Here is a 21,543-nt window from a genome sequence, read left to right as displayed (position 1 = left end):
AAGCTGTGATGTCTTGTCCATTTCCAGCATTTTCAAATTGTGGCTAAATATGAAATAGTAACTGAAAAGACATTGCTTGGATCTTAGTTTACAGTTTCCCCCACCAACAGGCTAATACTGTCCATTTGTATAAGATATTTCTCCTTGTCTCAAATCCTGTAGTAATCCTGAGGTCTTTACTTCATTGACTTGCAGAGTCTTACAGCTTCATGGTTTATTGTGGACTATATGCTCCTGAAGCTAGTAGCAAGTTTCTGCGGGTAAAATGGAGGTGTATGACTGGAGTTGATTTGCTCATGTATGTACCCAACAGCAAGTCCTGTGAGTTTTCAGGCAGATTTATATGTCCAGTGGCTGTAGTAAAATCATCAGTTTCTAAGTCTTCAAATACTTTCACAGCATCCCACAGCCGGACTGTGTTATCCATTGAACCTAGGAAGAAAGTGGGGAGTTAGAAAAAACTTTGAATTGTATCCGTGCATAATTTAAAAGCAATACTTAAGACTAAAAGTCAGCAATATTCTCTAGTATGCAATTACCAAAACCATAGTTGCATAGATTGAATTGTGATGAAGTTATGGTGAAACAGAGCTGCAAGGTAAGGTAACAAAATTAGAGCTAGTAAGACTATAAGCAAAAGACAACAAGGAGTCCTTGTGGCACCTTAGAGACTAACAAATTTATTTGGCCACAAGGACTCCTCGTTGTTTTTGCTGATACAGACTAACACAGCTACCACTCTAAGACTAAGATTCACCTTGTTCCTGCCATTGCAGGATTGTTCATAACATTCAAAATTTAAGGCCCAATGCTGCAAACAAATGGACTTCAATAGGACTACTCACAATAGTAAAGTTTAGCACGTGCAGAAATATTTGCAGGATGGGGCCTTAACACAGTCCAACACGGGTAAAGCAGAAGGAACTACTTATCTTCAGATCTACTTTACAAATAGACTCTAGAGTGAATTTCTTACTAGAGTCAAATTAGTAATACCTTTCTAACTAATACAATTGTTTTCTGAATTTTTATCATAAATAATTATTAGATCAAAGAACTATATTAAAAGAACATTGTAACCTTAATGTTAAGTACTCAAATCCTATCCTCTCACCCTCATGGACTAGAGAGCGCTCGTGTGCCTCTCCCCAACCCCTCCACTCCTGATCCCCCCCACCCCAGTTCCCAATTCCAACCTTCCCCTGCCCCCCAAACACCAGTTCCTTTCCCCCTCTACTGCATCTTTTCACCACCATCCCATTCCTCACCCTTGGTACCTGGCACCACAGTAACCTCCAGCAGCTGAGAGGAGCAATTGCAGGAAAAGTCCTGCTCAGCCCCAGGATGGAGCATGCTCAGTTGCAATGGCATATGCAGTCTGGTTGGCACACAGAAGCTGTGGGGGATGGAACATGCTCATTGCAGCTGGAATCTTTGGAGAATAATGCTCTCAAGCCTTGAACACACTTCTACTGAGCATGTACGAACTGAGATTTTACAGATGCTTATAGCTTGGCAAAATTAGGGCAAATTTTCACAGGGATGGCAAAAGGCACCTCCCTGACCCAAAAATGACTCCCCACCAAATTCCAAGCTCTTCTCCAGAGCATGGAAGGACTAATGCTTCTCGGTGAAATAGTTGCAAGAATTTTAACATGGGCTAAACATATTTTTCCCTAATCTCATTCTTGTAAACACCGCCATTTTCACTGAAAATGGTCAGCCTGAGGAGAGAGTATAGAAAACTTGAGCTCGAACAACTGAAAACTGGCAAAGGTATAAGCAACTGAAAACATGGTTTTATAATGGAAAGAGTTAGGCAGCCTTAACTATAGGCAATGCTACCAGCTATTAAATTTTTTGCTTTAAACAAACATGACGGCAAACACTGCTGAGCATTCCTGTTCTTTACATACCAACCCATTAATAGGGAGTAAGATGTACTGCATCTTGAAATATTACCATCTTTTTTACTTATTCAGAAAGCCCAGACACATTTTGTGCTGATCACTGCCTGGAGACCCAGGCTCGCTGCTCAACATCTGCAAAGGAAGTATTTCCAAACTCCACTGAAGCAACTGCTGAATTGTTAGGAGTTTTAAAAAGGAAATTCAGCTGCTAACTAAACAAGCCAAAGAAACTCAGTCGGATACAGAAAAGGAATATTTGGTTTCAACAGGGGCTCAGTTTTAGAGGAGGGATGGTCTTAGGGTTATAACACAGTACTGCACTGTTTCCCACTCCCCCGCAGAATTCTGGTAGTTCCTTGCATAAGTAAGTTAACATCTGTGCCTCAGTTCTGAGCTGCGGTAAGGAATCATACTTAGCTGCCCTACAAAGTTGCTGATACAAAATTGTAGAGTATAACTTCATAACTGCAAAGTATTGGTCAGTAAGCGGTAGTTTGATCCTTCACAATGAGGAAGACAGATTTGGATAGCAATCAGTCACACAAAAACAACATCATTCTAGTACTTTTTTTCCAATGAACGAAAGCCCGAGCTACATACCTGATGCTAAAATTTCCCCATCTCTACTGAATCTGAGTGCATAGACTGTATCAGTGTGCCCTTTCAACTCTCCCACCATCAAACCATGGCCAATATCCCACAGAAGCACTCTTCCATCTGTTGCTCCAGTAGCCAGGAATCGTCCATTAGGAGAAAATGCCAATGAATGAATTGGTCCCTGTAACAGAAAAAATCCAGTTGGAGAGTCAAAAATTAGTTAGATGAGTCTACTTGCATTCAAAAAAGTCAAGCTGTATTAATTTCAAACCTTAGCCCCCCAAATTAAACTTAAGTGTGTTTAACATACAGTAACGGAGCCACTGGTCATCTTTTTCTTTGCAGCAGTCCTATTTAAATGGCTTGGAATCTGCCTACTTAGGAGACTGCGTCTCTTCTTGCCCACATTATCATAGTTGTGATCAGCAAAGGCAACTAAGCCGGATCCCACTTTACTTAAAAGTAGAGTGTTCTCTATGAGGAGGCCTAAACTTTGAAACCTACTCCCCACTTGATCCAAAATAGTCTGAAATTTGTTAACCTTCACCGTGTACTATTTACTTGTGCTTAATGGGAACAGATGTTTGTGAGGGAGGGGAGGTTGTTGGGTTTTTTTTGGGGGGGGGGGGGGTTAGTCAAAGTATCTAGAGTAACAGACAGACTTTTTTGTATATTTTATTAGAAATGTAAATAAAATATACCAACAGGGCACTGACCATGTACTGTTAGTGAAGCACTTCCATCTTGCCTTTGACATTCCTTTACCTTATGTCCAGTGAAGATTCTTACACAGTTCCCGTTCAGAACATCCCAGAGTCGTACAGTCCTGTCTGCTGAGCCCGTGGCAATATAGTTGGAGTTGGGGTGAAACCGGGTACATGTGACATCAGCAAGATGGCCAGCAAATATTCGTAAAGGCTGATAGTGATCCGTAGCCCACAGACTTAACAGAAGAGAATAGTTTATAAGACTAAAGAAAAAAGGAGACCCCTAGTGAAGCTTGAAATCCTATATGTGACGAGGGAGATATGTGATTATGCAGGTGCCTCTAGTTGACCCATTTATGGAGTTAGCAAAAGAGAAGAGAATCCTTCTCCAAAACAAAGCAAAAGAAGTGCTCCAACTGTGGCCATCAAAAAAGCAAGTGAAGAGATGTAGTAGTTTCTCCAAAATGAAGGGATAGGGATATGCATTTTCCTGTCTTAACCAGATGGTTGGAAAAAAGGGAACACTATCTCTTTAGGGATGCCCCAGCTAATACGGTCTGTATAAAAAAGTGAAAAAGTAAACTAATTAAGACACTTTAATTTTTACACAAAGTGTGATGAAACTCATTCCCAACAATGGGATGCATGATAGGAAATACCAATTACCAGCATCAAGGGGTTACTTAAAAGTGTGTGGGAGGGTGGGGGGAATTTGTATGCAGGGATTTGTATTACTATAAAATCCAAATAGAAAGGCCATCCAGGCAGGGGCACCGGAACAGGGAGAGCCAGAGGGCCATGGCCCCATCACTTTTAAAAGCAAAGCCCTCCCACTTTTTACTGGCTGTAAAGGAGAGCAACTGGGGGCAGGGGTGCAAAGGAGGCGGAGAGGAGTGAGTAGGGAGCGGGGCCTTGGGGAGAAGGGGCAGAGCGAGGGCAGGGCCTCAGGGAGAAAGGGTGGCAATAGGGGGCGGGGCCACAATTCGGACACCGGTGGGAGCCTCCCCCCACACTTTTAGCTTGCTTCCATCGCTCCTGCATCCCGGTTCTTACCGAGCCACTCTGTCATGTCCACCTGATACAAAGTAATATCCATAGGGAGAGAACTGTGTATCCCACACTGGATAGTTGTGTCCTTTATATCCCACGAGGCAAGTGAATGTTTGAAGGCTCCACAATCTGACAGTGCCATCCTCTGAACAGGACAAGAGGTAGTTCCTGTTACGGAGCAAAAGAGGAGAAATACAATGTATTGAACTTTGTCAGAACATTGGGGTGTATACTGCACAAATAGTGTAAGATTACTAGTGCGTCTGTGATAAGTGTATAAGTGTACCACTCATTGGCCGACTGTTGTGTGGCATTTGCTGTAGAATCTGAGCCCTCATTGGATTCAGAGACAACTGATACAGAAAGAGTCCTATTGGGACACTGCATGCAAAGAAAGGGACAATTAATTGTTGATTCTGCTAAATACTGTAAGACAAGTCTATGAGAAAGTGACCATGTCTTTATTAGGAATCCTACTTATCAGTTTGAACCAAAAAACTACTGAGAAACCACTTATAATTGGTCAAGAACCAGTTTTAAAAATATAATCCTGAACAAAATGACAAAATTCCCTTATAGGGTCTTTCATTAGAATTCACATCCGGTTCACACTCTCCACTCTAAGTTATGGGTAAGGCTACATTTTAGTCACGGGTATTTTTAGTAGAAGTCATGGACAGGTCACTGGCAATAAACAAAAATTCATGGCCTGTGACCTGTCCATGACTTGTACTATACCCCTGACTAAATATTGGGAGTGCCCCGGTCCTAGGGAGGGAGGGAACAGCCGCCTAGGGCTGCAAGTGCTGGGGGGAGGCCCGGGGGTGCCGCGAATGGCATGTCCAGGGGGAGCCATGGGTGCGAGCAGCCCAGGACATCTGCTGGTGCTGGGGGGATGAGGGGGGGAGGAGGAGGAGGAGGAGGGGCGGCCGGTCTGGCAGGCTCCCTACCCGGCTTCTGGGATAGCCATGACATGTCCCTCCCTAAGCTCCTAGCTCTGCACGCTGCCAGTTCTGCAGCTCCCATTGGCCAGGAACAGAGGCCAATGGCAGCTGCGGGGGTGGTGCCTGCAGGCGGAGGCAGCACGCGGAGCTAGGAGCTGAGGGAGGGACATGTTGCTGCTTCCAGGGAGCCCCACCAAGGTATGCACTGCCCCTCCCGTGCTCCAACCTCCAGCCTGCCACCCAAATTCCTCCTGCTGCCAGGGAGGGGCGCACAGGGGTAGTGGCCCGAGACTGCCCCAGCAGCAGCCGGTGCGACTGGCCCAGGGGCTGCCTGAGCTCCTCGGGCAGCCCCAGAGCCAGCCAAACCAGCCGCTGTAGAAGTCATGGAAAGTCACAGAATCCATGAATTCAGTGACAATCTCGCAGCCTTAGTTATAGGCTATAGCATTTCCGGTTCATGCTCTGTGGCTTGCTTCTTGGCCAGGCTGCTTACCATGTTGCTGCTATGCATTTCAGTGTGTGTTTACATAACAAAAAGAGAATAAATGAGTGTTTTAAACCCGTTTCTGATAAACCACCACAGCAATCTTTATCTTTGCACACTTTTAAAAACGCCTTCTATGTAAGACTACCACTGCCATGCATTCGGAGAATAAAGGTTAGAGCTATGGTGAGAGGCAAAGTAGCAAAACATATAGATAGATAGATATTAGCATAACATGTTTTTCATTCCCATAACTGAAATAAATGCTGCCATAACATTTCTACTCTTTGCTATTTACATATTCAGTTAAAATAACTTAAGATATGACTTTCAGATAAGATTGTCTAATTAGTGATCCTAAGTCCTGAATCTGTAAGGGGCGGAGCCTCCTCAACTCCCCCTGACTTCAAGGGGAGTTAAAAATGCTCAGCACCATGCAGCAGATGCACTAACTCACATGCAAAGGTACCGTTATGAACTGCATGTGCAAGTATGGTCCCAACTTATAGAAAAAGCTGCATTAAATACATGTTTATAGCAACTAACATTTCATTAGCACTTAAAAACTACTGTTCTAGGGAATTTTTAAAACGTATTTTACCTATCAGGACTGAAGCTGGTACCATAGACAGGTCCGCTGTGACCATATAAAATCTTCAACTCGCTTGCTGTTTTCTCATCCATGATCCTCTCCAAGACATCATCTGATTCTTTGTCTATGAGACTGAGATCTGTAAAATTTCAGAGGTTCCCATTTACAACACACATGTATAATTCATCTACGCTGGCTGTCAACAGTTGAGCATGCTTACATTTATACAACAATAAATGTATGATTTAAGCACAATATATTGTCCTTCTTGGTGTTCGTTGCAAGTATGAAGTGGATAAAAGATCCTTCTTAATATTTTCATAGACAACTAATATTCAACACCAGCTACAAAACAGCAAGGATGTTTAGGCTAGAGTAGCCTGAGGGTTTTAGACTCCAAGTTACATAGTGCACAAACGTAGGCAATTTCTTGAGGACTGTTGTGAAGGAAACAGTGATTAAGATGATTCAACTGAGAACCTTTAGGTTACAGCTTTGAAGGATCTGAAGAAGGCCATAGGTCCTTCACCTCTGAATTTGTGATATGCTACCCTATATAACAACCATTGGGGAAAAAAATTCTGTAGATGTACATTCATGTTCAGAACCTGACCATGCAAATACATTTCTGGATGGGGATATTAGGGTGAAGGGATAGCTCAGTGGTTTGAGCATTGGCCTGCTAAACCCAGGGTTGCAAGTTCAATCCTTGAGGGGGCCATTTAGGGATCTGCAGCAAAAATCTGTCTGGGGATTGGTCATGCTTTGAGCAGGGGGTTGGACTAGATGACCTCCTGAGGTCCCTTCCAACCCTGATATTCTATGATTCTATAAGCATGCATTTTCAGAAGACATTTTAGAATTGTTTTAAGCCTTATTTACAGATAACCATTCTGTTTTGTACACTTCACCAAGAGCATCTAAAATTAGTTTAACCCTGAGAAAAGCCATTTCTGATCTATCCACCATTCAGTCTCTATCTTGAAAGATAGATATCCTATCAAAGAGTCCAGATTTCTACATCTCTCCCTAGAAAGCTTTAAACTACTTGCCACACACCCATGTTTTTAGAATTCAAGAACTTTTTATTGACAGCTACACATGCCCAACGTAAGTAGTTAGCTTTCAGTCTATAAGTTACCGACTGAGACCTCAGTCTTTCATCACTTAAGCAACATGGATAAGAAATCTTCCTTTGGTACTCTGCGCCTCTACAAAATGATCAACCTGACCACAATCTGACCAGACCAAGCCTCCTGGAAAACACAAAATCTGATTTTTCATAGTAGTTACAAGATATCCAAATTTAGTGTACAATTCCTATAAATGTAGGGCTGGAAGGGACCTCAAGAAGTCATCTAATCCATCCCCACACTCTAAGTCAGGATTAAGTATATCTAGACAACACCTGATTGGTGTTTGACTAACCTGTTCCTAAAAACCTCCAAATGACGGACCCCACAACCTCCCTACATAACCAGTCCCAGTGCTTAACTGTCCTTATAGTTAGGAAAAACTTTTTAATATTTAACTTAAGTCTCCCTTACTGCAAATTAAGCCAATTATTTCTTGTCCTAACCTCAGTGTATATGGAGAATAATTGATCACTGTCCTCTTTATAATAGGCTTCAGATACATAAAAGGTTATGTCCTTTCCCGTCATCTCTTCTCTAAACTAAACACACAATTCTTTCAATCTTTCCTCATCAGTCAGGTTTTCTAACCCTCTTATTTTCTTTGCTCTCCTCTGGACTATCTCCAATTTGTTCATATCTTTCTTAGGTGTGTAGGATGTAATATGTAGAATGTATATTTTACATGTTGGGACGCTTGAAAAGATGCCTGCTTGTCTAGCAAGGTAAGAGAACAGCCAGGTAAAACGCTGAGTGAGCAACCTGATCATGTAAACAACTGAATTAGCAAATTAATCTTAGTGCTAGGCAGAAAAAGTGTTTATATAATATATAGTGAATAACTTTGTAACAATGAATTTAAGGTGAGCACCTGAATGTGGGTGTGCCCTTGCATTTAACCCTATTCTGTGCCCCATTTCAGTGGACTGATCACTCACTGAAGCAGCAAACAACATACTTCTTCAGCTCAAGAGTCTGTCTGTGAACCTGGGCATTCTGGGTAACGGAGAAAGAACTGGTCAACAAGGTGGTACCTAAAACTGGCCACAATACTCCAGCTGAAGCCTCACCAGCGCCAAGTAGAGTTAGACAATTACCTCCCGTGTCTTACCCACCACACGTGTTAAAACATCCCAGAATGACATTTGTCTTTTTTGCAGCAGCATGACATTGTTGAGTCGTATTCAGTTTGTGGTTCACTATAACCTCTAGATCCTTTTCTGAACTTCCATTGGCTAGTCAGTTATTCCCCATTTTGCATTTGTGTAGCTGATTTTTCCTTCTTAAGTGCAGTACTTTGCATGTCTTTATTGAATTTCATCTTTTTGATTTCAGAAAAATCTCCAATTTATCGAGATCATTTTGAATTCTAATCCTCTCCTCCAAAGTGCTTGCAACCCTTCCCAGCTTGGTATCATCTGCAAATTTTACATCTGTATTCTACTCCACCATCCAAGTCGTTAATTAAAATAATTAGGATTGTCAAGCAATTAAAAAAATTAATCATGATTAAGCACGAGATTTAAAAAATTATTCACAATTAATCGCAGTTTTAATTGCACTGTTAAATAATATTAGAATACCATTTATTTAAATATTTTGGGGGGTTTTCTATATTTTCAAATATACGCTTAGGGCTGGGGGTGCGCGGGGCTCCAGCCCACTGCCCCTGGAGCTATGAGCTAGGGCTGCTTCAGCCCCCCACTGCCGATGCCTCCCGCCCCGCCCACAGGTTTAACGATTAACACGTTAAAAATATTAACACATTAATTTTGCTGTTAATTTGCATTAACTGCGATTGACAGCCCTAGAAAATATGACTAGTAGTGGACCCATGACAGACCCTTGTGGGATCTTACTTGATATGTCCTCCCAATTTAACAGTGAACCGCTGATGACTACTCTGAGTACTGTTTTTCAACCTGTTGTGTACCCACTTTACAGTAATTTCATCTAGACCATATTTCCTTAGATTGCTTATGAAAATGTCTTGAGGGACTGTCAAGAACTTTACTAAACTCAAGCGCTCTCATGTCTACTGCTTTCCTCATCCACTAGACTGGTAACCCTGGTAAAGGAAGACATTAGGCTGGTTTGGCATGATTTGTTCTTGAAAAAGCCATGTTGGCTTTTACTTATCACCTTATCATCCAGCAAGGTATGAAAGCATGTGCTTAAGTATCTTACTGAATCAGGGCCATAAACGAAGCTATATTCCCTCCTCTCAACTTCCTAGTGCATCTTATCTATTCTGTGTCTACCTTAGATTGTAAACTCTTTGGGAAAGAAATGTCTGGATTTTGTGTCTTGTATATATCAAGCACAGTCTGCATTTAAATAATATATACACACACGTTATCCACTTTAAAAGCTGAAGTCAACCTGACCACTTCCAACAATTTAAGAAAGCTATTGTGATATTAGCATTTCTCTACACAGGTTGCACAAAACTGACAAAACTATCAGAATTAATACTTAAGATAAACATGTCTTATTGTCTTCATTACCTGCTGCTGATTTCACGCTGCGTAGCTTTTTTGGTGTCACAGACCATACTCTTACAGTGGAGTCAGCAAAGCCTCCTACAATCATGCTAGAGTCATCAGTGACATCCGCTGCAGTAAGACCCTGTACACAAAACAGTCACTTTATGTTAAGTTTTGATGGGGAGAGGAGATGTATAACAAAGTTCAAGCACTAGACAATCCTGCCATTAATATTAAGAGTATTAACTACCTAAGTTCTGCATCAGCTATGTGAATTATTCCAAGACAAACTGGACAAAAAATACAGTACGCCTCTACCCCGATATAACGCTGTCCTCGGGAGCCAAAAAATCTTACCGCGTTATAGGTGAAACCGCGTTATATTGAACTTGCTTTGATCTGCTGGAGTGCACAGCCCCGCCCCCCCCAGAGCGCTGCTTTACCGCATTATATCCGAATTTGTGTTATATCGGGTCGCATTATATCGGGGTACAGGTGTATATGAAACAAAAACTACAGCTAATATTGTTAGGCCATTTAAAATAAAGATATTTTATAAAAAGACTCATTTAATAAGCCACAGCAATGTTGTTCCCCAGCACTGTAGTACACCGTATCTGCAGAATTCATGATCACTCACTTGTAAGAAAACCCCCGCACCCCACCTAAAAAGTGAAAGGGAAGAGAGAAGGAATGTAGAAATGCCTAAAGAAAGGAGTGCAGTATTAAGATAGTCTAAAGAAACCTTTAAACAGAGCTTCCCTTTTCACAGGGTTTTAAGTCTAAACTTTCAATTGCATTATATTTTATTGAAAATTAGCTACAAAATTCCTTGTTTCAACTAGTAATTTTCTACTATAACATGAGCACAATATTTCCCCTCAGTAATTCTCATCAAATCTATTCAAAAGACTTCTCAGCAAGGTCAGTGTAAGATATACAAGTTTGCCCCAGGCATGTAAGTGCTTGCAAGTTTATGGTCTCAATATTAACTGAGAAGAATCTTTACCAGACAGCAAAGAGACTACTTAATATTTGATTCAGCCACAGTATCAAACTCTGAATTCTCTGTGCAGAACCACATTATGACTTCCTTTTTCCTTACCTCAGATATTTTGTGGTTTCAGCCACCACTTTTCCCTCCCTTTTTCATACCACCCCAGCTACCCTTGCTGACCTGGTAGGCATTAAGGAATGTGTAGAAACAGATGGAAGGCAAACATTCTGCACCAAGACGCACACGTTTTGTGGCTTCCTTCATATTCATTATTTTATCCAGCTTGTCAGAGTCTTTCAGTTCAGGAAGAGGAATTCTATGAGAAGAATGCATCTTATGAAGCAGGAATGCCTTAATATTGTGAATTAAATATGATATATGGAACCCTCCCCTCAAAGGACAGCAAGGCCCAGGCACCTTAGTGTCAGAATGAACGACAGGAGGAATTTAACAATAAAAAAGGAGGTCTGGAGGAACTGACTAATGAGAAAAGATTAAAAGAATTAAATACCTGTAATTTAAAAGAGAACTATAAAATGGGGAGGTATCAGTTGGAAGAGACAGAGGAAAATAATCAATACACCCAGGTCTATCACAGGATAACTATGAGCCACCAATGTGACGCAGACATGAAAAGGGCTAATGTAATTCTAGGATGCATCAGGCGAGGTATTGCCAGTAGGGGTAGGGAAGTGTTCCCACAAGTCACTGATGAGCTCTCATCTGGAATACTTTATACAATTCTGGTCTCCCATGTTTAAGAAAGATGAATTCAAAGTGGAACAGGTGCAGAGAAGGGCTACTAGGATGTTCAAAGGAATGGAGAACCTACCTTACAAGAGGAAAGTTAACATCTTGGCTTGTTTAGCCTAACAAAACAAAGGATGGGGGAGGAAGGGGGAAGATATGATTGCTCTTTATAAATACATCAGAGGAATAAACACCAGGGAGGGAGAGGAATTATTTAAGGTATGGGCCATTGCTGACACATGAACATACGAATATAACTGGCCATCAATACATTTAGGTTTGAAATTAGAGAGATTTCTAACTATCAGAGGAGTGAAGTTCTGGAAAAGCCTTCCAACAGGAGTAGTGGGGGGAAAAAACCTAACTTGTTTTAAGACTGAGCTTGATAAGTTTATGGAGGGTATGGTATGAGATTGCCTACAATGGCATATGGCCCATCCACGACTTCTATTAGCAAACATCTCCAATGGCAGGAGAGGGGCATGAGATGCGGAGGGCTCTGCATTACTAGACAATTCTCTCTCATGTGTCTGGCTGGTGGGTCTCACCCACATGTTCAGGGTCTAACTGATCACCATATTTGGGGTTGGGAAGGAATTTTCCCCCAGGTAAGTTTGGCAGAGACCCTGGGGGGGTTTCACCTACCTCTCAGTGTGGGACACTGGTCACTTGCTGATTTGAACTAGAGTAAATGGTAGATTCTCTGTAACTTGAAGTCTTTAACTCAAGATTTGAGGACTTCAGTAACTTAGCCAGAAGTTATAGGCCTACTAGAGGAGTGGGTGGGTCAGGTTCTGTGGCTTGCAACATGCAGAAGGTCTGTCTATGAATAAGAAGGGTAAAGTGAGGGAGGGGATCTGATAACTATGAACACTTGAAGGATCTAAACATGGAGGGTGAGGTATTGCTTAGAGTGATCTGAAGAGGCTACTGGATAATGGGATGAAGCTTTAATAAGGAAAATTTAATAAGAAAGTCTAGAAAACTTCACAATGGTGAGGTCTTTTGGGTTGTGGAATAAATCTCCCAAGGGAAACGATGGAAGCCTCATTGCTGGGTCCATTTAAAACTAGACTGAACAAAGCACTAGAGAAAGTGTAGGGAGCAATCCAGAATTGGTAGGGAATAGACTAGATTTATCAGGTATTCATGCCTATTTCTAAGTTACCTGGTTTGTGGAGGAGCATTAGGGTCTTGCTTTTTACTTTTTGATCCCATGCTCTCTCTTTTAGGTTTTTTCTTTTTTGGTTTTCCTTCCTCATTCTCCCCCTCTTCATCTTCATCATCCAAAGGCACCTCAATCTCTGGTTCTTTTAATAAGCCAAAGAAAACCTGCAACCCAAGAGAGTTGGTCATGTAACAAAAAACCTTTGCATTATTTTTCTCAATGAAAAATAATCCTTAAATGGAACGAATTTAAGTAGAAGCAAATTAATAAACAGTATCTAGCCTCTTTGAATCGAAGGTATTAATAAGATGGAACTTCACTACTGGTTAGTCTAACCAGTTTGTGACACTGTAGATGGTGCATTTCACTATCATACTACTGGGCAACTGATCCTGAGATGCGCCGAGCACCCTAAATTCCCTTTCATTACCTCTTTGCACTTCTCCGAAAGCAGAATATCTATAGTCTAGGTTACACTTAACACCCATATGGCTCTTGATATTTTCAAAACACTGTACAAACGATTAATCCTCACACTAACTACTGGTGGCAAGCATTAGCTCCATTGTTCATGTGAGGAAGTTCAAAATCAAGCATTGCTCCAAGTATTTTTTCACACAATGCAGTCAACCTGTGGAACTCCTTGCCAGAGGTTGTGAAGGTCAAGACGATAACAGGGTTCAAAAAAGAACTATATAAGTTCATGGATAGGTCCATCAATGGCTATTAGCCAGGCTGGGCGGGGATGGTGTCCCTAGCCTGTTTGCCAGAAGCTGGGAATGGGCGACAGAGGATGGGTCACTTGATGATTACCTTTTCTGTTCATTCCCTCTGTGGCAACTGGTATTGGCCACTGTCGGAAGACAGGATAATGGGCTAGATGGACCTTTGGTCTGACCCAGTGTGGACGTTCTTATGTTCTTAAAGCCAGAGGCAAAGCCAGTATAAAAATTCAAGAGCCAGCCCTGTGTTCAGTCCACTAAACAAGGTTGTCTCTTCCGGTGGTCTGATGGCTTCTCCAGAGACCAGCTACTAAAGGGTGCTTATCAACCTCTTTCCCTCTGCTTCAAAGCTAACTTCACCAACCTCTGCCATTACCATCCCGGGTGTGCTGCCAGGACTCAGAATCCAAGGGTTCTATTTATATTGAGGCAATGGTTATATACCCTTCAAACTACTTTACATGCTGCAACTGGTTATTAATCGGCATAACAGGGTTTGCCTCATACCTTTGCTTTATTAGCCTCCCTTTTAGCCTCCCCTGCCAAGCTTCCCACCATAGCATCTATCTGTTGTTTACTGCGAGGCATTCCATCAAAGATATCAATGTACAGATGCTCCTGAACAATGTTCCAGATTTGATTGTTCTGTTTTTCCTGAAGATGTCTCTTCAAGAGTTGGTAAGAGTCACGAGAAATGCGCAGCACAAACTTGCTTGTTCGGAAATCCAGCATGGTCTCGTTCCCTTTCATGTGCTCCTTTTTGGTTAAACTAGATAATACACGCAGGTCATCCTGGTAATAACACTCTTGATCCCCATGAAACCTATTAAAGAGACATTAAAACCATATGAAGGATGGTTTATTACAACAATACAATCTCCCAAATACCCACAAATTGTATACTGCTCAGTAGTACATCTTAATAGCAAGTAATAAAATACCTTTATATAGCAACTCATCATTAAGCATCCCAAAGCACTTTACAAATATATAGGATAATTTCACAGCTTAAGTGAAATTACCTCTGGAATGGAATCTTGCAGCCTTTGAAGCACACAATAACAGCACCCAGCAGTTTACAACAGGAAGTGAAGAATACATTTCTAACGAAACTGCAGTGAGAGTTTCAAGTACGCAAATTTTACCACCAATATTTATGGCCAGGTCACTGGGACTAACACTACTACTCTGAGGGAAAGTGCCATAGGGATCTTTAATGACCACAAATGATCAGCATCTCTATTGTGTGCTAAACTGAGCTAATTGGTTGTATTTAAAGCAGATTCACATTTTCAATGTAGTTTTCATACCAGACTGGTAAATTTAATAAAAACATGCACATTTCACATTTTCCAATTGCACATTTATCAAATCAACATGATTCAATGCCTACAAAGTTAACCTAAAGATACAGATTACTACTATGCTTAATATATTTACTGAGAGCACATGATAGCATTTGTGGCTGGGAATACTGCAATTAAGTTTGCAAATCAATTTTTATTGATAATTATCGGGGGGGGGGGAGGAATACCCCTTTGGGCTGAAATATTTCAGGCTTGATCTAAATCCAAAGATGAGTTATACTGGAGTGGAGCAGGTAAGGGACAAATTAAATCATTTTTCAGACCTTAAAGAGAAATTTAAGAATTTTTGGAAACTTACAAAAACAGATTATTAAAATATCCAACTCTGCATGTTACTAGTTTTCAGTGAGGAGCTGCTGTGTAATTTATCATTTGAAAAAATATTTACAATGTTATAGGTTAAGAAAATTATTTTTATACACATAAAAAAGACATCTGACTACATTTTAAGTTGCTTGCAACACTAGTTATATTAGTGCAAGTATTTATAATACATCCACTACTGTGGCATCTGGACATGCTTTAGTTGAATGGTACCCAAAACAGGAAGCATATATTTTATGACCCTCCATCAGCAAATCCCTGTTCCTGGAGAGGATGCATGACCACTGCTAGCCCACTATAAAGATGATCCAAAAATTGTATAACTCTGTCGTGCAAAAGAGCTGTTTTGTGCATCTATGCTGTATCTTGGACTAAAACATAAGGAGATGTACAACAGTTTGCAACATTACATAGTACCACAACTACAGATTCTTTTCCTCTCTTCAATTTCCGTTTCATCTTTAAAAAGATAGATTAAATTTAAAAACCTGTGCTAACAGATTTAACCACACAAAAGTGAGGACATAAGAAAGGATGCAAACACAAGAAGATAAACACATTACTTTTCAAAGAAAGACTTTGCTTCATTCTCATGCTGGTTGTAGACCAATTCCAAATACATATGCACAAAGAGAGGATAAAACAACTGGGATAATTCAGCCCGATGACAGTCTAGGGCACACTCAATAAAGTGCTTCAGTCCACTGTAGTATTCCTCGTACAGCGCTGGGTCCCCCTGCTGTTTGTAGGCAGATAACACTGCACTCACATCTGGCTGATCTTCTACAGGAACACCTCCTCCAACTGCAAAAGTGTCAAGATACACAAGAGGGATTACGTCTGTATAAATGAAAGAGAGTGCCTGCAAATATATGATGGCTAATGCTTGCCTTGTAATTGTAATGCACATTGAGAGCACAGAATGAAATGGGTTGTGTAAGTACTGTATGCCCATTTATACAAATTTTCCAGAAAACTGGTTATTAACATTCAAATAATGGGAGTTCACAAAGTTTAAATTTGAGATGGACGATGTCACATGAACGATAAACTCAATGTCCAATTCTTCCTATCAACTTCTGCTATATTTTTTGTGCTTTATCTGCTACCGGGTTCCATTTAAGTTAGCTTTTATAAACAACTTTAGGGCCTAATTCTACTAAAAAATGTTTCTATGGAAAAAGGTATTAATAATTGAAAAATAAGTTTTCTTCACTGGTGTTACTGAAATCATTTAGACAAGCTAAAGTATTCTCCCTGTTTTGTAAAAGAAAAGAGAAACACTGCACAGCTAAAATCCTCTTTCCTTCACCGTATGTGTGTGTCATACTACTTCCATACTGCTGTGACCCAGTACAGCCCCTCTTTCTACACTGGACCACCACTCAATACAGAGTCCTGTTCAAGGTCTCTGTTGTGATAAAAAGTCCTCCAGGAGATCGGCCAATGCTACCCAACAGATCTATTCTCCCTCCATATCCAGGACCTCCCAGGACAGCTGAAAAGTTTCAGCGAATAGGGAGAGATTCATCGCCCTGGGCAATGGAACTCACTCCCACAAGAGAGAAATACAGACCATAGATCTCTAACCACTTTCAGAAATAAACGTCAAACTAATTTCTTTCACTTAAGTTATTTAATAATAAAAAGATCAACTCAAGTTACAGCCAAATAAATTTAATCCACAATCTGAGCATCCACACACAGACATGCATCAAAACAACAATAAGTGATTTACAACCAACCTAGATTTTGTTTCTAGTTACCGTATATGCAAGCTCCAGGAACTGGACAGTTCATTGAACAACCTTCTGATAGCAATGACTTTTGTTCACTTGCTAGTGACCCCTTACATCGTGGGTGGCTACTTTTTAAACTCTGCTGTTCAGGACACTCATCCTATCAAAACATTTGCATCACGGCATCTTTTAAGTACTTATCACCACAGTACCTGAACACCTTCAGACTGTAACATCACCACCACTACATAACCCATATGTTGGTGCTAAAAATCTCAGGGTGCTTTTAATATTCTGTAAAGCTAGCACACAAGAGCTCTGAGAAGAAAATCAGTTTTATCTCCTGAATATCTTGATAGGTAGTAACCCTGCCTAGAAGTAAAAGCAAATAAAACCCTCTCTGTTACTATCCCTTGTCTATCAGGTACCCGTTTCTCACTAGGAATTCTCCCCACTCCAGCTGCTGCGTCCCAATCAGATGCCCCCCCTAACTGCAGAAGATGCCCTCACCCTTAGCAACCTTTCCAGGTGATAAGGCAAACAGATGAGAGGTGACCCCTCCTTTATGTGGAGGGTGATACCGCCATCCTGGCAGCCCCATCTGAGGTTCCCTCGGCCACTCCCTCTTCACCCGTCCCCTCCTCCGGCGCTCTCACCTTTCCCTGGCGGTGCCGCGACTACAGCGGCGCCGCCGCCGGGGGTTGCAGAGGCACCAGCAGCGACGCCCCCTCCGGCCGCTCCAGAGGCGGCGGCGACCCGGCTGAGCAGCGCCTCGCCCCCGGTGGCGTCTGTCTCCCCACCCGGGGTCCCCTGGGCGCCGGGTCCCGCGGGGCTGAGGGCAGCCGCGGCCACCTCCTCCCCCAGCAGCCGGGCCTCCCGGCGCAGGATGTCCTCGGACTCGTGGAGGTTGTTGCGACGCAGGAACTGGAGCACGGCCAGGAGGGTCTGCCGGTCCGTGGGGGCGGGGGAGGCGGCCGGACCCGGGGGGGCCGGCTTGGGGGGAGCGGCCTCCCCTCCGCTCCCCGGGGCCCCCGCCGCCTCCCCCTCCACCGGCGCCGTGGTGGGGGGAGCGGCGGGCGGGGGAGCCGGAGGGGGCTGCGGCGGGACACCCCCGTCCGGGTCCGGCTTCACCACCACTTCAGCCGGCTCCTCAGGTAGAGCCGCCATCTTGCGCAAGGCCCCCCCATGAACCGGCAGCGGGCCGCCGTCAAGCGCCGACGCGTTTGCGACACTGAAGGCAAAACGGGCGGGAGCCCGGAGCCTTTTGCGACGCGCTAGGTATCGATTTACGGCAGCGGCGTATCATGCTCTATCAGCGCGCCATGGAAAGAGATGTCAGCTAGTCCAGGGGTTCTCAAACTGGGGGTCGGGACCCCCCGGGGGTCACGAGGCTATTACCTGGGGGTCTCGAGCTGTCAGCCTCCACCCCAAACCCAGCTTTGCCTCTAGCATTTATAATGATGTTAAATATATAAAAAAGTGTTTTTAATGTATAGGGGGGGGGTCGCACTCAGAGGCTTGCTGTGTGAAAGGGGTCACCAGTACAAAAGTTTGAGAACCACTGAGCTAGTCTGCCCTTGTCTTTAAGCCTTGCGCCTGCAAATTGTTCCATGATAGCAGACCCTTACCCCTGTGTGGAGCCTGAATGACATACTTTGACCAGCCTGATAAATTTTCAGGACTGGGACCAAATCTGCACTGTCTTCCCAGACAAGGATTGCATTTTGTCTCCTCCCACTTCCATTTCTTTCAACTGTCACCATTATTGCTTGCACTATATGTTAAGACATGGCAGTGTCTGTCGCTATACTGGTGCTGTCCTTGGCTTTTAGACTGCCATCCCAAAGCTCCCCCTTTTAGTACCTCTTACAGACCTGAAGAGCTCTGTGTATACTTGAAATCTTGTCTCTTTCACTAACAGCATTGGTCTAATGAAAGATACTACCTCCCCAACCTTGTCTCTATTAATTTTAAGGGCAGTTAGTAAAATGCTCTCTGGAATGAAGGATTTTGTGACCCGTGTGTTTCCAGGGGATATTTAATGCCCTTTAAGACCCACTGCGTAGCTTGACATTTAATTATTGGCTAAGGAAAGGTGGGTTTGCAGAAAGAGCGAAGCAATTTTAAAAACTACATTTCCCAGCATCCCTTGAGGGTTCATTGCGCATGTGCGCAGTCGCAATCTCATCGAGGCGGAGTACACTACAATTCCCCGCGTCCTTCATCGCGGTTAGCACGCATGCGCAGTGCCTCACTAGCCGTCTCGGCGGTACGGAGAGCGCAGAAGAGAGGCTGAGAACTACATTTCCCATCGTCCCTTCTGGCGCCCGGCTGCCGATCCCGCTGTAGCGCCCCCCGCCCAGCCATGGACATGGAGGTGGATGTAGGCTCTGTGATCTCGGGCCTGTCCGGCGGGGATGGGGCGGGCCTGGGGCCCGGCGAGGAGGAGCTGGAGGTCGGGGGCGCCCCTGGCTGCTCTGGGGCCGGCTCCCTCCAGTTCGATTTCGAGAGGAGCCGCTCTGAGTCCAGCGGGGAGGAAGAGGAGGAGGAGCTGGAGGAAGAGGAGCTGGAGGGGGGCCCCGGGGCCGGCTTTGGGGCCTGCCGAGAGGCGGAGGGGGAGCTGGACTCGGACGCTGAGCGTGAGGTAAAGGATGGGGCGACCCAGCACCAAGGCAGGGGTTGGGCAGAGCGGGCGGCAGAGAGTGGTCCAGTCGCGCCTCGAGACGAGGCCCATGTAATCACCAACCTCATCCAATAGTGGTGCATGCTCCCAGCATGCACCACTCTGCCTGGAGAGCGGGGGGGGGGCGCTTCATGAGGGGATAGTTCCCAGCATGCACCACTCTGCCTGGAGAGCAGGGGAGGTGCTTCCCGCTTCATGAGGCGATACTCCCAGCATGCATTGCTCTGCGTGGAGAGAAGGGGAGGTGCCCCCACTTCATGAGAGGGTAGTTCCCAGCATGCACCACTCTGCCTGGAGAGCAGGGGGGGGGTGTCCCCTACCAGGGCCATCCCTAGCTATTCTGGGGCTCTACACAGCCCACCCCTGGGGAGGGAGCCTGGCCCCGGCCTCCATGGGGGTGAGGGGGCCTGGCCCCGGCCTCCATGGGGGTGAGGGGGCCTGGCCCCAGGCCTCTACAGGATGGGGGCTGGCATATTTCTTTGCTTCCCTGCAGAAAAATGACTTTCTGATGGGAAAGTAAAGGGAAGCCACAAGAGCGGTCATGCAACCCTCCCCAGCAGTATGTTTTGGGTGCTCAGGGCAGCCGGCAGAGAGGCAAATCACTGTGGGGCAGGAGGCAGAACTGGGGAAGACCCAGCTGGTGGCTCCTACCTGTGCTGAGCTGGGGAGGACGGGACCTTCTCTTCCCCTGCATGGCATCTAGGGCCAGGTCAGACCCACCCCCAGATTTCTCCTCCGGCTGCTGGAAGCTCTGCAAACTCTCTCCCGCCCCCCCACTCCTCCCACTTCAGTGGGAAGGATCCATGTACAGGGAGCTGCTCCCCCAACCGCCTGCATCCAGACCCCCTATACCCAAACCCTCCTGCCGAGCCTCACTCCCAGCATTCAGAACCCCCCAATGAGCCCCACTCCCCCTGCACTGGACTACCTCGACGAGCCACCCACATCCCCACCCCACCAAGCCCCAACCAGTTGCACCTAGATCCCCACTCCACTGAGCACCACTTCCCAGCAGCTGGACCCCCCACTGAGCCCCCCACACCCAGACCCCTCTGCTGAGCTCTATTCCCCCCACACTCCTCCTGCTGAGTCCCAACCACCTTCACCTGGACCCCCCTGCAGAGTCCCATTACCATTGCACCCAGAACCCTCCAACAAGCCCCTGTGCATCCAGATCCCCTCCACATCTGGATGCCCCATTGATCCGCCTGCACCCAGATTGCCCAACACTGAACCCTCTCAGCCCACATCTGGATCCCTCCACACTAAGCCCCTCCACATTTGGATCCTGCCTTGCTGAGTCTATCTGGTGCACCTGGCATGGAGAGGCAGGGCCCTGGGGTGTTTCTGGGGCAGGCCCCGTCCTTCCACTGTGTCAGGGTTGGGTGCAGCTTCACTGCTGAGTCCGGGGGAAGCGGGGGAGAGCTGCACAGTTATCTCCCACCTCTGTGCAGCCAGTGTCCTGTGCGCCCCAATGCCATGCTGGAGCCTCCACATTTATTTGACAAATACAGTTTGCAGAATTTTAATTTGGGGGGGGGGGGATTTTAATTTTTTGGAACAGAATTTTTAAATTTTGGCACAGATTGCCCTCAGGAGTAAGCCTATGTTGACAACAGTTCCCAACATGTAATATTTTATCTCCATCAAAGCCCTCATGCAGAGAGACTGCCCAGGTGAGACTAGAGCTCTCATTGTGCAGCATGGCTTGGCTGTTGGGATCAAGATAGAACTTAGCATGCTTAAAGTGGGGGGAAACAGGTGGATGTCAGAAGCTGGGAAGGGGTCAGGTTGCAATAGTTAAGCTAAGATACAATGCCCTGGATGAGAGATTTAGTAATGTATACAGAGAGAATAAGCAGAGGTGAGCTTCTGGTATAGCCTTGATGT

General features: G+C 44.5%; 2 protein-coding genes across 3 annotated transcripts in view; one reads left to right on the top strand and one right to left on the bottom strand.

Annotated features, from left to right (window-relative positions):
- Window positions 1-182: 182 nt before the first annotated feature.
- TAF5 (TATA-box binding protein associated factor 5) lies at window positions 183-18,137 on the bottom strand. 2 transcript variants are annotated; one of them, XM_065407960.1, is made up of 11 exons: window positions 17,627-18,137; window positions 15,795-16,035; window positions 14,048-14,363; window positions 12,819-12,982; window positions 11,081-11,216; window positions 9,925-10,045; window positions 6,294-6,423; window positions 4,268-4,432; window positions 3,273-3,450; window positions 2,511-2,688; window positions 183-432 (listed from the first exon to the last, which is right to left on the bottom strand). In XM_065407960.1, exons 1-11 carry the CDS (start codon window positions 18,135-18,137, stop codon window positions 215-217), a joined length of 2,358 nt encoding a protein of 785 aa, XP_065264032.1. In that variant the 3' UTR covers window positions 183-214. The 2 variants fall into 2 exon arrangements, with proteins under 2 accessions (XP_065264032.1, XP_065264033.1); XM_065407961.1 differs by lacking the exon at window positions 4,268-4,432.
- Window positions 18,138-19,335: 1,198 nt separating this feature from the next.
- PCGF6 (polycomb group ring finger 6) overlaps window positions 19,336-21,543 on the top strand; it is a 53,137-nt gene continuing 50,929 nt past the window's right edge. The window contains exon 1 of the mRNA XM_065407967.1: window positions 19,336-19,614. Coding sequence (XP_065264039.1) covers window positions 19,336-19,614 — 279 coding nt within the window. The remainder of the gene's footprint in view (window positions 19,615-21,543) is intronic.

This window comes from Emys orbicularis, chromosome 7 (genome assembly GCF_028017835.1).
Source record: "Emys orbicularis isolate rEmyOrb1 chromosome 7, rEmyOrb1.hap1, whole genome shotgun sequence".
Classification (NCBI taxonomy): Eukaryota; Metazoa; Chordata; order Testudines; family Emydidae; genus Emys; species Emys orbicularis.
The sequence above is the reverse complement of the archived record's forward strand: the minus strand, read 5'-3'. Positions and strand labels throughout refer to the sequence as shown.